Genomic DNA, 15,769 nt, shown 5'->3' with positions numbered 1-15,769 from the left:
AAGGAATCGGTGGAAATGTCTATACAATTACAGAGTTTCCTTGGGACTGGAGATGTTACTTGCCAAGGGCCATAGAGGCTAAGACAGAAGGGATGCCCATGGGCAGAGGTGCCACCCCCTTACAATCTTCATAACTGTGTATCTTGGGGCTTTGGGATCTGAATTACAGTATTATACAATTGCTGTTTTATTTCTCTTCTATAGCTAATGCACCATTATATCTCTGGACATAAAATTAAAATAGACAGAATAGATTCAACCACCTTTTACTGAGGCACTGTGCTAAGGGCTTTCACACGGATTATAGTATTTAGCCCATTCTCTGTGAAGATGTCCAGATTTCTTCAGAAACCAGGATGCTATATGGAATACTTCTTTGATGGATGGAGTCCATTACCACTTGGGCTATGAGCCCAGGTGATTGAAAAGCATAAATCAGGCAATTGTCCTGGTGTTGCCACGCTTCCCAATTTTTAAACCTCCTGCTGCTAATGGAGATATTAACTAACTCTTGATGATAAAAGAATTGGCTCATCGAATCACCACATCACCGTCTGGATTGCAGCTCTTCCTTTTCACTGGTTTCCAGGACACCGTTTAACTCTTACACTAGAGAATGTTGGCTGGTGTCTTTTGTTTCTTTGTGTGTGCTTTATTTGACTACCAAAGGCTTCTGGCTGTTTGGTTTGTACTTAAACCTAGATTTCATGTGTGTGCCTGATGTACGATGAGAGAGAAAGAGAATCTTTCCTCTCCATTGTCTCCTACTCCTGGCTGTCAAGCTCAAGTGTGTCAATCAAGTTCCCAAATCTGAGATCTTAAGATCTCATCTGGTGGAAGCCCTCCCTAGAGGGATGGAGAATAGAACGGGGCTGGAATGGGTTACAGGGTCCCCCAGTTCCCTTCCTCAGAGTCTGGCTGCAGAGAATGAGTCTGCATAGTCATGAGGCTGTCTCCCTGGCACTAACCCCAGACCCGTTTTAAATAACGTATCTAAATGTTAATGCACACTTAAGACAACAGTGCAGCTCATACTCTTCCCAAATTGATTCATTTTGCAGAGGGCCTGATACAATTTACTCAGTATAAAAATGTCTCTGGCAATTAGGGGAACAAAGGGGCAAAGCTGGTGGACCACAAGGATAACAAACAAAGCAAAATGATGTGAAAGCTGGGGACAAAATTGAATTTCTTTTTGAATCAGACATTTTTGGGTATGTCAATAGCAAACAAGCAAGGCCTTCTTTACTTGCAAAAGAAACTTGAGAATTCTCCATCAGGAAGAAAAAGATGCAAATAGTGTAAGAAATGATTTTGATGAAATGCTCCGATAGCCTCCCTGGTTCCTGATGGCATCAATTTTAGAGTGTTTGGGGTTCAAATAGCAGGATGCAGCCAGTGGAGAGTGATCCATAGCATAAGCTTGGATCGCTCTACCATGCAGGAAGTGGTGTGTTGCTGAGTAGGCAGCAAAGATGCTGTTTCACATGGAACATGTAGAGTAGACAGTCTCTTCTCACTGGTGTTTGCCTCTGTCCACCTCACATGTCACCTGGAGGGGCCACTGGTGAACTCCCCTCAGGGCAGAGAGGGAGCCACCTCTTCACATCTTTTTTGTAAAGGTCATATCATACAGTGTGGCGATGGGTGGAGGTTTCTGATCACTGAAGAACCAGGCCCTTGACCCCTTCACCGGTGAGAACACATTGGAAGAATGTGACTCTGGAAAATATGCTATAGAAGAAACTAAAACTGTTTAGCCTGGAGCAGGAGAAGTTAAAAAGACATGAGGCTTGGCTAGGTATCTCAGTTGGTTAGAGTGTTGTCCTGATATGCCAAGGTTGCAGGTTTGATCTCTGGTCAGGGCACATACAAGAATAAAGCAATAAATGCGTAAATAAGTGGAACAAAAAATTGATATATCTCTCTCTCTCTCTCTCTCTCTCTCCCTTCCTACCTCCCTCTTTCTTTCACTCTTTCTCTTTCTATATAAAAATCAATAAAAAGTGAAAACCATACTCAAAGGAAAGAAAAACTGCCTTGTTAGGATAAAGTAGGCTTGTTCTATGTGATTTCAGAGGAGAAATAGAGGATCAACTGGATAATGGTGAAATAGGAGAAGGAACTAACATACATCAGTCACTCTGTTAAAATTATTCTAGGTGTCTTGTACACACTGTTATAATATTATTTCATAGGGAAATTGTGGTATTAAAAGCAATCCTATGCTTTAGTGCTAAGAACATAGTAAACACTCAATACATACGTAATGCTGAAACGATACTCCTCACAAAGCTCCTATAAGGTAGGTATTACTATTTGCATTTTATGGATGAGACACAAGAGGCTTGAAGAAATTAAATAACTTTTCAGAGACATCCAACAACTTTCCCAAGGTTACAAAGCCAGTGGGCATGAGAGAGTTCTTCCTGGCTGCTAAAGCTTCCCCTCAGTGGGATGGTCTGCTTTGCAAGAGGGTAAACTCCCTACTGGTTGAGCCAGGTGATCTGAGTTCCAGTGAGCTTTGGAAGAGGCTCTTGCACTGGTTTGAGGTGTGGGTAAAGGAGTTGAATTCAAGTACTTTTAAGGTTCTTTTCTGCTCAATGACATTATGACTGACATATGTTTTCAAGTTCTGTTAGCTACACTATGGCTTTAATCCATCTTAGCATAAACAGTCATGTTGGAATGTGAAAGTGAGAGGCAGCCACTGACAAAGGGCCAAAGACTCAAGGACCACAAACATATAGTGAAATACAGGAGTTTCTATTTTCACCTGAACTCTGGCTTTGCCAACTACCAAATTTCCTGGCTCAGTTCCACACACAATGAACCTACTGCCACCAGCTCCCCAAGTCCAGAGGCCAGCTTTGTTAGACAGGGGGCAGAAGGTTAGTCAAGAAAGTGGAAAGACAAGTGAGGACTTTAGAGGTGGGAATCATCTGGGTTTGTTGAGAGAATGACTCTTCAATGGGCACCAAGAGGCTCCCTATGGAGAGTGATCGGGCAGGGAGACTCCAGGCAGAGCAGTCGCTCTGAGGCCTGCAGGTAAACATCCAGTGGAATAATGATTAGACTTTCACACACTTAGGAAGGAATTTTAGTCCTGGGAGAAAAAAAACACACAAACCAATGGAGAGAATATTTAAGGAACAGTTGGAAAGAAGGCAATTGGAGTTCATTCTAGCTTATCTGAAAAGATAAAATCTCAACAGGAATCAGTGTGCTTAAGTGGGAATGTAAAGAGTAGTAAACTAAGGAGAGGGAGAAATTGAGGAAAAAATACCAAGTAGAAGTCTCTTGTGGAAGATTAGGAAACAGACAGGGAGCATATATAGGAAATTACCTGGAAAATTGGAGGGGCTAAACGGATCACGGAGAGGGCAATCAGAAAGCATGGGAACCACTTTATTTCAAGGCTAATGTGTGCCAGCATTTGCTTAGCAGTGTGAACAGTTAGCACTACAAATGGAGATGAGGCAGGCTGAGGACAGTCACTCTATCTGGGGTTGGGTAGAAGGAAGTGAGTTGTTATAGAGGATGGAAATGAAATTTTGGCCAAGAGCTTTCTAGATGCATTTTGTTTCTTAAAACCATATCTCAAGTTCTCAAAGAGTCCCTGGTGCAATTAACTTGGGGTTTTGTTTGTTTAATAAGCATTTCTTAAACACATGCTGTAAGTTAGGCACTGTGCTGGGCACTGGAGATACAGTGATCAATAATGCCCATCCCTATTCTTAGGGGGCCCAGTGGGTAAGAAGGACATGTAAAAGGAACACATGTGGTGCAGTGCTGAGATGTGGAACAGGCAACAAACGTGGGTGCAAAGGATGGTGTAATCAAGTCTGCTTGGCACGGGGTTGGGGTCTCAGGAAAGGTTTAGGAGCTAAGAGATTGTTTCTTGAAGGAGGAGAGAATTGTACTTGGTGGTCAGGGAGGTGAGAGAAGGCAAGAGGGCTTGAAACAACCTGTTTCAATTGGGGTAACTGTGAGTAGTTTGATATAAATGAAGTATGGGTCCACAGGAGTGGGTAAGCCAGGCTCAGGAGGGTGGGGTAAAATCGGGGTCATGTGCCATGCTAACAAGGAGCTCAGACTTGCTCCTCAGTTTCGGGGTTCACCGAAGAGTTCGAAACAGAAGATTAATAGCCTACAATGTCCACTTGCCAGTTGTCTCATCAAGGTCTGGATGTGTTCCATTTGGGACTTCCTAATGCCCGGGAAGAGTCACAGAAGTCATCCTTCTCAAAGATTTCAAAGATCATTTCACAGAATTAACCAACAGTAGAACCTCACGCTCCTTCAGGTGAACTGAAACGCTGAGCCAAGAAGTGGGGCCACAGAAAACAGCACAGCATGCAGCTCTCGCTGCAGACTCCCTCTGTCCAACCTTCATTGGAGTGAGGCTTGGAGGAAGACCCCAGGCCCTCAAGTAACCCAGGTGTGAATGGTATCAAGAAATATGTAGGCTACTAGCAACATTAGCTCTGCTGCCTGGGCTCGGTCTGCTCTTGGTTAATAAGCGGGGCCTTCCCTGCATGCCCTCCCCTTTCTGGCCACTGTAGACTTACCCACTGGCAGAGGACAGCTATCAGTAATTTGAAAGTAGTAGTGGGAACACTCCTTCTAGGAGCTTAGTGATGTAAGATCCTCTCAGGAATAAACACTGCACCAAATCCGGTGTAGATTTTGTAAAGCCCTTTAAATGTGAAATCCCGTGGTTGACATAGCTCTTAACTAAAGCTCTGAACCATAAGAAAATGCATTTCTGCTATAAACAGCAAGGAAGTTAGCTGCATATGTGAGTGTGGCACTATAAGCAAAACACAGCGGGGGATAGGACGCACAGGAGCAGGTCAGGGAATGAAAAACAGGGAGGCGTACTCGGAGGCTTAGAGCGAATGCAGGGCTGAGCTGAGCTCTTAAGCAGGTCGTAGTGTCTCTTTACTGTGTGCCATCAGCACTGGTTGCCTACACTTTTTTATTGTAAATAAAAGAGCTGATGATTCCATCACCGATTTGGCTTCTTCACCACAGAGACCTGCATCTGCAGGCCAGGGGGCTGGAATGGCACAGAGCTTCAGGAGACAGGGGAGCCAAGACCACGCTCTCCAGTGGACTTTTTATAACTTTCTGGAGGGCCAGGCATGAGGCTTTCTAGTCCCTGCTCTCAGGGCTGCCTGCTCACCACAATGTGCTTCTTCTGTGGGCCAAGGCCTTAGAATTTTGCCCTTTACTTAGGGTGGAAAAGATTACATATATACCATAGAAAAGATGCAGCTGGGTATTTATCAAGAAAAAAAGGTTAATAATTATATATAAATAATAATATGGTCTTAATCTTTGGTTGATGATAGGGAGGCCCACAGTGGGTGATGAGGACTGGACTGTGGAGTTAGACTGCCTGCGCTCAGATCCAGCCTGTTCCTCACTAGCTGTGTGACCCTGGGCAGGCTATCGAACCTCACTGAGCCTCAGCCTCCCCTGGAGGATGCAGGGGATAAGAGTGTCCCCTTCACTGAGTGGTGATAAGCATAGTGTTAAGTGAGAGAACCCACAGAAGGCACTAGAACAATTCTTGGCACCATAGAGTAAGCACTAAGTCACTATGACTCTTTTTCCTTGCTGTGGTCTGAATATATCCCCCAAAAACACCCTAAAGGGGCTTCTCAGAGGAGACATTGAACTGGGTGCTGAAAAGCGAGTAAGGGTCTTCGGTGTAAAAGGTGGTAAAGGGCAATCCACCAGGAATAACAAACTTTAACTACTCTTCCTGCAAAAGGGGGGAAGGGGAGATGACAGGAAAGTCCTGGAGTCTAGACCAGTGATGGTGAACCTATGACACGCGTGACATGTGAACTCATTTTTTTGGTTGATTTTTCTTTGTTAAATGACATTTAAATATATAAAATAAATATCAAAAATATAAGTCTTTGGTTGCAAAGATAATGGTTGCAAATATCAAAAAATTTCTATATGTGACACGGCACCAGAGTTATGTTAGGGTTTTTTCAAAATGCTGACACGCAGAGCTCAAAAGGTTCGCCATCACTGGTCTAGACCAATTGTAACCAAAAAGTGGGAATAGCTTTTACTCTGAAATCTATATATACTGGGGTGGAAATTTATTGCACACATGGATCATTTATAGGAACTTGGAGTCCTTATATGGGAGGAAGATACTACCAGAGAGAAGGAGAAAGTGAGGGAAGTGCCTGAACCCAGGGCAAAATCTTTTGAGCACTTGTAGCAGAACATTTGCTACAAGAAGAGGTGTGAGAGGGATTTGGGGGGGTGTCCAGGGATGAGACTTTCCTGTTTGGACACTGCCTTGGTGGGGAGGGAACACAAGCTGGTGGCACATACACACCAAAGTGTGAGCACTCAGAGAAATGGATAGGGGCAGGGGAGCTGAGTGACAAACCCAAGGGATGGTGCAGACACCGCATATGACCAACTTTCTCCAGCTGCCTAGCCCGGGCACACATGCCTTCTGTTTGTGGGATGCCCTCCTCTCCTCATGCACCTGACCACTCCCTGTCCCTTCAGAGCCAGTTCGAATGTCTTCTCTGGGCAATCCAGCCACCAGCACACTCAGCTGTGCAACTCCTCTGCACCCCCGTGACACCCGTGCACACATGCATTACAGCCCTTTCCCCATGGCATCATACTGTCCCTTGTCATCCAATGCAAGCCTCACTGTTCACCCCTAAAGCAGGATGAGTCATCACCAACCAGTGCCTAAGACTCGTAAGCAATTATTGACACAACACATGCTGCAATGAATGACTGAATTTCTTGACACCAGTGGTCTCTTGTCTAAATTCCTCCACCTAATTTCAACATCGCCCTCCACATTGGGAAGTGGCGAGGCACAGCAAACATTTCTGAGATGAGAAGTGATTGTTGTCTCTATGCATTTTGACCTCTCTTTGTACACAACCTATATTTATCATTATGGGATTTGCCAAGATGTCATTCTGACAAGCCACAGGGTTACAGGTATTCACAATTCTCTCCTCTTCCTAGTGTTCAATCCATCAAATATCCAGGGCAGAGTGGGAAGACGAAAGCGACCGGCTTAAAAGAGCCCACTACAGCCCCTGGGCTGTCACATCTCGAAGGTCAAAGCTGGCAGAAGCCAATGGTCTTTTCATTTATTTTTCCTGACGCCCATCAATGAAAGCAATCGTGAGTAAAAGTTGTACCTGCCAGGAAAGGAATTGTCCTTTGTACTTAGTGGCAACCTTCACAGTTCAGGTACACTCTGACAGCTGCTTCCTGAGCCCCAGGGAGGGCTATACATCTATCCCTGGGCCCAGGCAGAAGGCGGGTGAAATACTTTTCATCTTGTCATCGATTGAAGACTCTTCTGTGATCTTGGACCGGGATTTAATTTTTATATCCAGAGCTTATGTTTGAGAAGAACTACCATTGCAGAACTACCATAAATTGCTCTGGTGTTTATTCACATAATACAGAACACCTACTATGTGCTAGGTGCTGTGCCAGGCTGTGGGAAATAAGATGTACAAGCTGACGTCTTTACCTTCAAGGCTTTTGGTCCAGAGTTAAATGACCAAAAATCAGATGAGTCTCTTCAAAAGGCTTTTCCTGACTGACAAGAATAGGCCTCAGTTTTCTCAGAGTCAGGCGTGATACCAGGGTTCAGCTGCAAGGCCTGCTTGGGAAAATGGCATGAGAAAAGAAAAAAAAGACCCCAAAGATCTGTGTTCCCCTGTGTGTTCCCCATGACTCTAAGCAAATTACTGAGACTCCTTGTGATTCAGGTTACTCATCTGTAAAATGGGGAGAATAATTTGTGGGACAGACAGCAGTGAAGATGAAATGAGTTGATAGACGTTGATGCACCTGGTAACCTGAACATGCACTATGCAGATATTCACCATGAATTTTAACATAGCACCTGCCTCCTGAGAACATAGAAGAGGCAATGGCTCTTCTGTTAACCTGGGACCTAGAGGAGAGTCAATACGTGCCATTCTAAAGAACAAAGATGGGTGGTGGATGGTGGGTGGATGGAGGCTCCCTCTGCTCTAAAAGATCTGGGTCTCTAGTCTACTCCGTACTCCTCTCAGGCCCCTCTGGCCTTGAAAGCTATAGTCCTTTTGGAGAGAGGATAACAGGTGTGACCTGACTAGACTTATGGGTGGAGACCAGACCTATACATGGCCTTAGATCTTCCCCAGCCACCCCAGCTTTGGGGGCTGCACAGGCAGGATCAGGCAAGGGTTGGAAAGCCTGTCACAGCCTGTCCACCTATGTGAGGGAGAAACGACTCTGCACCCTGCAATCACGTCTGTCTCACCTCTTCAAGCGTTCTTCCTAACGTTTCTCCTTACTACTTAGTAAAAGGAAATAAGAAACTACCAGCTTATGTTATCGACCAATTCAAGCTGAGATGTTAGTCATGATTCTTAATTTTCAACGTATACCAGATTCCCTGTGGCACTTTCTAAAATACATATGTCCATGCCCCTTCCCAAAACTAATAAAATCAGAATCACTTGGGATGAGATCAGCTGTATGAATTTTGTAAAATGCTTGGTTCTGATTTGTTCCCCCAGAGCCTGAGATGTACCTGATTAACGGCTTAAAGTCCAGGTGCTCTAGAGAGGGACTAGCATGTTAGTGGTTGTTTCAATATTACTACTCACAGGGGTGAGAAATATGGTAAATCCTGGCATAGTCAGTGGGACTGGAACTTTGGGGTCCAACTTAGAGAATACAGGTAGTTACTCCAAGAATGAGGGGTGCAAAATTGCTACACTTGGCTCTCCTCACTCCCCGACCACCCAGAGCAGCCTGGAGGCCAGCCCTGATTTAATCCTCACAACCACCCCATGAGGTAGGCCAATTATTACCATTTTACAGATAGGAAAATTGAGACTTATAGAGATTCAAAGACTTGCCCAACCTCCCAGCACACTTAGGACCCAAGTGTTATGACTGCATTACGCTCAGAGAACTCCTAGCTTCACGACTGCCCTTGACAAGCTTGGGTCTTCATGACTGTCCTCCTGACTGAGAAGTCTGCCCTTGACAAGCCTGGGTGTGAGTGTTAAGACTTTAAAAAATTATCTTTAAAGCCTTTGAATGGCTTTCTCTTTTTAGTGTAAATCACCCGTACATTAAAGCCCTTATTGTATATTTATCAGTGTGTTATTCAGACCAAGGGGAAAAGGAGAGAAGCTGACACTGTGAATGACTTTGAAAGTGAGAAAATGCTGGGCCTGAAATTAAATCATTGCGACACTGCCACTCGAGGGCATCAATTTCAATAAATGATCACCTTCTTTATTTCCGACCCGTTTATCATGCAAAAAGGATGCAAGGAGGACTTGGGCTGAACAATGTTGAAGGCCACAGGCCTCTGATTCCCCACACTGGCCAGACTTGCTACAGTGCTCTGGGCCAACTGGAGTTAGACCCAACATAGCTTGGCAAAGGCAGTCAGACGTCTTTTCAGAAGCAAATTCCTCATGGCCTCTTTCCATGTTGCCCTATCCTGAGCCTCTTCCTCATCAGCCTGCTGAGACCTGCTGGTCTATTTACAGGAAACTTCAGGGTCTGTACACTAGTGGCAGAAAGTCTCTATGGTTCAGTGAGGGGTAACTGTCCCATTTGCCAGAATGGTGGGCAGAGGCAAAAGCAGAGTCTGGGTGGGGAAAGCATGTCCTGCTACCCTAGTCCTGACTGGCACCCTGACAGGGTGTTGCTGATACTGTAGGATGAAAGAAGGAAACAGAGAGCAGCTGGGAGCTCTGTTTAGAAGGTAAGAAGCCGAGGCTGGGAAGGGCTGTGGTGGTTCCATAGCCACGCTGCAAATTAGCGGCGGAACCGAGGCTGAAACTGCATCTCCTGACACCCTTCGGGTTGAATCACTTTGGGTTAGATTCCTCTGGCAGGTCTCCCATTAAGATTGCTGCTGGTTTTACAGCTGGGGTCTTGGGTCAGAAGTGACTGGTTTACAGAAACGTGGCAGCCATGTGAGAACCAACACTGACTTTGGGTTGTCTTCCCCTGGGGAGGTTGCTGCAGATTTCAGTCTAAGGGCAATAAGTGTCAGGACTTCTAGATGCTGCTGTTCAGCCGGGAGACAGGGCACAGGAGGGCTGGGCTCCGGAGTGTGCACTCTGACCTTCATCACATCACATCCTGCCTCTAGGCTTGGTTCTGCCCATCAGGAAATCATTGGGGAAAAGGGAACTCAAGTCTCCTCTGAGAGTAGGGTTAAGATCCTGCGGAAGGTGAATCTGTGTGCCGAGGACACTCATTTTTCTACCACCTTCTGGATCCAGCCGTGTTTGTGCTAGAATGGCCCTGACAGCTTATCTCAGCTCAAGTCCGAGTATCACCAAATCCTATCAGATTAAAACACCTTTTCAAGTATTCAAATGATTGGCAAGTTCTATCCTTTCAGGGCCCAATTCTTCCCTCCACACCCTGTGTAGTCTGGTCATACATGATAAAGTCCCCAGACACCCACAGCTACGGGAGAAAGCCCTGTGCTTGGAGAGGAAGAAGAGTTTGCGATGGATGTTCTGGGAGGAGCCCTGGAGAGTCGCTCCTGCAGCTGGAAACCCCACCAGTCCTTGAGGCTGTGTTTCTGAGGCCAGGAAGACACGGGCTTCACACTGTTGGGCTGCTCTTTCTGAAGCAGCTTTCTGCAGAAAGGCAGGGACATGCAGGAGGCAGAGTAGGAGCTGGGTGTCCTGTGCTGGCTCTGCTGGCGCTGCTCTGAGCTTAGCCTTTCAATATCTCTGGGTCCCAACTTGAAAACATTTGCACAAGCATGTGCTGCTGCTCTCTTGCCTGTGTGTTCTGTACTGGGCTGGGTGCTCCCTGAAAGCTGTGCCTGTGCTGTCTTTGTCTATTCCCAGCACCTATTATACGGGAGGCGCTCAATCCATGGTTTTTAAATAAATGTATGCCCTGGAAAGCAGCTAGCACATATTAAGTGTCTACTATAATTGGGCAAATTGTGAGACATTTTCTTTGTGCCATTTCACAACTCACTGTATTAAGTAGGGTATTATCATATTCATTTAATTAATGGGAACTTTGTGGGTTGTAATTTTTAGTTAAGATGTCCTTTCCTGTGCCTGCTGGATTCTGTGGCCAGTGGGGCTGGGCTACTGGACATCCCATTTCTCTGGTTCCTTGCTTTTGCAGCCATTCTGGCTGGCCGGGTGAGCAGGTGAACATGCTGGGCGCTCTCTGTCATCTGTGCCCTAGGAGATCCTGGCCAAAGCCAGGCCATGTTGGCAGACATGTGCTCACTCTGTGATTCATTAGACCTGCTGGGATTCCCCAAATGCCTTCCCTGACACCAGTGCCTCCAAGTAGGATGCTGCTCCCCATGACATTGTCTGCTCACAACTCATGGCTTCCGGGGACTGCGTGGACTCTCTGACTTATCATTCCTCAGCCCATGCCTCTGCGTCAGGCTCTCCCAAGATGACTTTGTTATGACAACTTCTTTCCTTATTACTATAAACACTGAATGTCATTTTCCAAATAGCAGTCCCCAAGCCACCATGTTCTGTTCTGAGCAGAAGCCAGCCTCATTTGTAATCATCCCTGTCACCATCAGGATTTCACTGTGTCCCCCTTGCCACACTGAGGACTGTGCTGTTGGTGTCATCTCTGACATTAAAAGGGGTGAGCTTCCAAAGAGGCAAACTGTCCAAGATCTCAAAACCAAAGGATTCTTGACCCATAGTCAGAGAACGGACAAGTCTCAATCTTTTGTGTCAAAACTCTCAGCAGAACAGAGCCAACTAAGGTATTAATGGCCTCTTACCTTTGCATCCTGCTCAGTGTGTGAAAAACCCTTTACACCCTTGATTGCATTGACCCCACAGCATCATGTGAGTAGGACCAGCATCATCATCCCCATTTTACAGATGGGGAAACAGGTTTGGGAGGGGATGGGATTTGCCTGAAATCATAGAGCTCTTTCTTTGAACATCCTTTGGTGGACCACCAAAGGCTGGCCTTTGTATTCTTGCATGCCTCTATAATACTGATAAATAAAAAATAGTCAATAAATGATTGTTCATTGCCCTATGACTGAATAGTGAACTATGACTTACATTTAGGACTTTGATTCACAGCATAATATTTTTTTTCTGCTGCATCACTGTGAACTAATTGAGTTTTTCCAGCAATGGGTAAAAAGATTCAGACCCCCTCCACCTTGTCTCGTTAGTGACCTTGGGCAAGTTATTTGACCTCACTGAATTTCCTCATCTATAAAATGGAAGATAATAATAGCTTCTGCTTCATTGTGTTGTTTAGTATTAAATTTAAAAAATGCATGTAAAGTGCATAGCAGTGACTGGATAGCACATCTAGGAAGTACTTAATAAGTATTAGTAATAGTTATAGTTATCATTATTCAAGGGTAGGGACTTGGGCATTATATATCTTTGTAACCCAGGACTTGGTTCAGCAGTTGGCAAGACACTTGCTGCCAAAACACACTCATCATGTGACATGGAGCAAGTCCCTTCCTTCTCCTGGGTCTCAGTTCCAGTTCCAACACCTGTGAACTGACGAGGGTGAACCAGATAAATCCCATGACTTCTCCCAGCTTTAAAATGCTCTGGTTATTTCAGTGGTTCTCAATGGGGATGATTTCACCCCCCAGGGCACATCTGGCCATGTCTGGAGACATGTTTTTGGTCACAACCACGGAAGGTGCTACTCGCATCTAGTGGGTAGAGGACTAGGAAGCTGGGGACCATGTATAAGTCAATGTTGATGAAAAGAATTATCTGGTTCTAGCTGTCAATAATGCCAAGACTGAGCAACCTGGATCCAGCTCTACACAAATACCCAGAGCTCTCTGAATTGCTGGACAGGTGCCTATGTCCTACAGTTTGCCAAAATGCCCATGGACGCAGCATTCCTCCATACAGCAGAGAAGTCTATGGATCTCCCCTTCAAGAAATTACTAAGCAGTCTATACAGCTTTATTGAGAAATCAGTAGGCAGAACCCACCCTCCCCCAACCCAGCACACCATGGAGGTGGAGGATGGGTAACATCTTGTTCAGATGGGAACCCTCTGCAAGGTATTTTCTCAGAGAGAAGCTAAGTCCAAAGTCTAAGCTTAACTAGAAATTTGAGATCTTTCTCCTGCAAACATGCCATAAAGAAGGATCTCTCACCCTTATCCTATATAATAAAAAGCTAATATGCAAATCAACTAAACAGTGGAACGACCGGTCACTATGATGTGCACTGACCACCAGGGGGCAGATGCTCAATTCAGGAGCTGCCCCCTGGTGGGAGCGCCACTCAGCCCAGAAGCTGGGCTCATGGCTGGCGAGCACAGCGGCGGTGGTGGGAGCCTCTCCTGCCTCCATAGCAGTTGGACATCCCCCGAGGGCTCCCGGACTGTGAGAGGGCACAGGCCAGGCTGAGGGACCTCCCCCCACCTCCTGAGAGCACGAATTTCACGCACCAGGCCTCTAGTTGATTATAAAGTAATCAGACCTGGGGGCCATTCACAACTGGGGTCTTGCAGTGGTATTTACACTTATGGAAAGAGAAAAAAGGCAGCCACAGAGATGCCCTGGTTCATGTTGGCTTTTCAATGTCACCACTTCTAGAGGCACTCTGGATCAGGAAGTAGGCAGGTATCTTCTAGAGGAGTTCACTGACATGAGTATTGGGTGTCACTTCAGTATTGGGTAAGCTTTAGAGGTTCTAGAACAAAGGTTGTTCCAGTCTCTGCTGATTTGAGACCGATACCGTGTGGTCTCCCTGACCAGTTCTGCTCTAGGTCCCACGCTCCTGCAGGACCTGCTAGGATGGCTACAATAGTTTGCTCTTTCCCTTCCCACCAAAGTTCTGCTAATAAAACCCACTTTCCAGCACATTAAATTACTTTCATTTCGGCCGTTTAACACTCCCCTGGGCTGTTTTTCCTTGGCTCTGTCTGGATTTTGGGAAATGAATATCTTTAACACCCACTCATTAAATGCCCACTCTGCCAGCTGCTCCTCTGGCCTCTGGAAGGCCACCAGCCTGGGCAGCCAGAGGGCCCCACAGACCAGGGCCCGAGACACTATCCAGGGAATAGCAGCAGTGATGGCTCAGTCTGATCCCTGCCCATTAAAGAGCAACTGTGAGTTTTAAGTAGATGTCATAGACTCTGAACTTTTTCATCCAAAAGCCAAGTTGTCTTCAATAAAATAGATCTGGAATGGGCAAGGACTTACCCATGCTTCCCCGGAGTGGGTACCAGGAGGATCTCTCTTCCAGCCTCGTTGTGGGGCAGCAGCTGGGCGACGTACCTCCCGGAAGGTTGCAGGTGCCTGTGCACAGAGACGGCCAGCCTGCAGTGCTCGCTGCTACTCCTCATCCACGGGCTCAAGATGGTATGCTTGGAGTTTGCTGAGGTGTTGAGGAGGAGGAAGGAGCCTGACAAGAGACAAGGAAAGTGACTCTGCAGATCTGTCCAGACAGATGGACCAGCAGCACCTCTGCAGCAGGTGTTAGAGACCAATGGCATCAAAGTCTGTGATGCTGGAGGCCTTCATCACTCTCTTGGCACACACCAGCCCTCTTCCCCATCTATTCCCTTTGTAAAATCTAAAACCTGATGTAAGAGAATGGTGACAGAGGACGGGGACTTTATAATCAGGCACACCAAAGTTCTCACCTTAGCTCCTCTACTTAGTAGCTCTATGTCCTTGAGTCTGAGGCTCATCACCTGTAAAATGGGAATGGAAACCTCTATTTTAAGGGTGGGTGCAAGGATTATGTGAGATAATCCTGGAGAGCATTTTACCCAGTTTTAGGCAGGGAGGAAGCACCTATTAAATAAACAATGATTTGATTTTACTGTCTTCGAAGTTAAAGTAGAGATGACAGCTCACAGATTCTTTGCCAGCCAATAGGTACAATTAACAAAATCCCCATAGGAAACAGGGGAAGAATAGTGTGTATTACCTAATCCTCACAGGGTGAACACTTAGAAACCCAACCCAAGTGCTAAGACATTCTTATAGATTTTCATACTGGTCTAGGGGGACAGTCTAACCGAGTTACTCCCTCCATAAATGTGCCGAGTGGAGCCAGGACATGAGTGCCATCTTGTGAACATCAGTCTAGGGTACCTCCACACCCCAGAAACCAGGACTCTGGCATCTAGGCCACTCTTTAGGTCATAATTTAAATCAGAGCTGACTACGTTCTCCATGTCACATTCAAACCAGCTTGAGTTTCAATTTATTGTTGGCCAATTCAGTTTCCCAGTAATGTATGCATTAGCTCTCGGTTCTCAAATAGTTATGACTGGCTCAAGGTTTTCCATGAGAGGTGTGTGCTTGGGAAGGAAGTATTTGGGTCACTTATAAGGTAGTAGTTAAGATCCTGGCTCCTGCTCCTTTGCTTACTTGCTGAGTGAACTTGGGCAAAGCACTGACTTTCTCAGGTTTCAGTTTTCTGTTTATCAAATAGGGTGAGAAGGGTTGGCTGAACTTATAAATCTCTGAAGATTCATTTCTGCTCTCGAGTCTATGAGCCATGTGAATTTGCAACTGGTCTCCATAAAGAAATCCTTACAAACCCCTCACCCCCGCCCACCCCCACCCGGTGTTGTGCCTGTGGCTGAGTTTCCCTCTAGGGCAAGCCAACCCTAATTCCAGTAGCAGTGGCCAGTGACAGACAAGAAACTTGTATTCCTGGTGGTTACTGTCAGCATGAAAGCACAGCACCATGTTACTGCTCCA

General features: G+C 45.9%; 1 protein-coding gene across 1 annotated transcript in view; it reads right to left on the bottom strand.

The window, feature by feature from the left end:
* The window catches only part of LOC118669458 (ALK tyrosine kinase receptor-like), a 172,817-nt gene extending 158,367 nt beyond the window's left edge, over positions 1-14,450 (bottom strand). Inside the window, exon 1 of the mRNA XM_036335550.1 lies at positions 14,255-14,450. Within this exon, the coding sequence (XP_036191443.1) occupies positions 14,255-14,397 (143 nt within the window). The 5' untranslated portion in view covers positions 14,398-14,450. The remainder of the gene's footprint in view (positions 1-14,254) is intronic.
* Between the last annotated feature and the right edge of the window lie 1,319 nt (positions 14,451-15,769).

Source organism: Myotis myotis, unplaced genomic scaffold (assembly GCF_014108235.1).
Source record: "Myotis myotis isolate mMyoMyo1 unplaced genomic scaffold, mMyoMyo1.p scaffold_m19_p_14, whole genome shotgun sequence".
Taxonomy (NCBI): domain Eukaryota; kingdom Metazoa; phylum Chordata; class Mammalia; order Chiroptera; family Vespertilionidae; genus Myotis; species Myotis myotis.
Note: the sequence above shows the minus strand (reverse complement) of the source record. Positions and strands in the feature narration are given on the sequence as shown.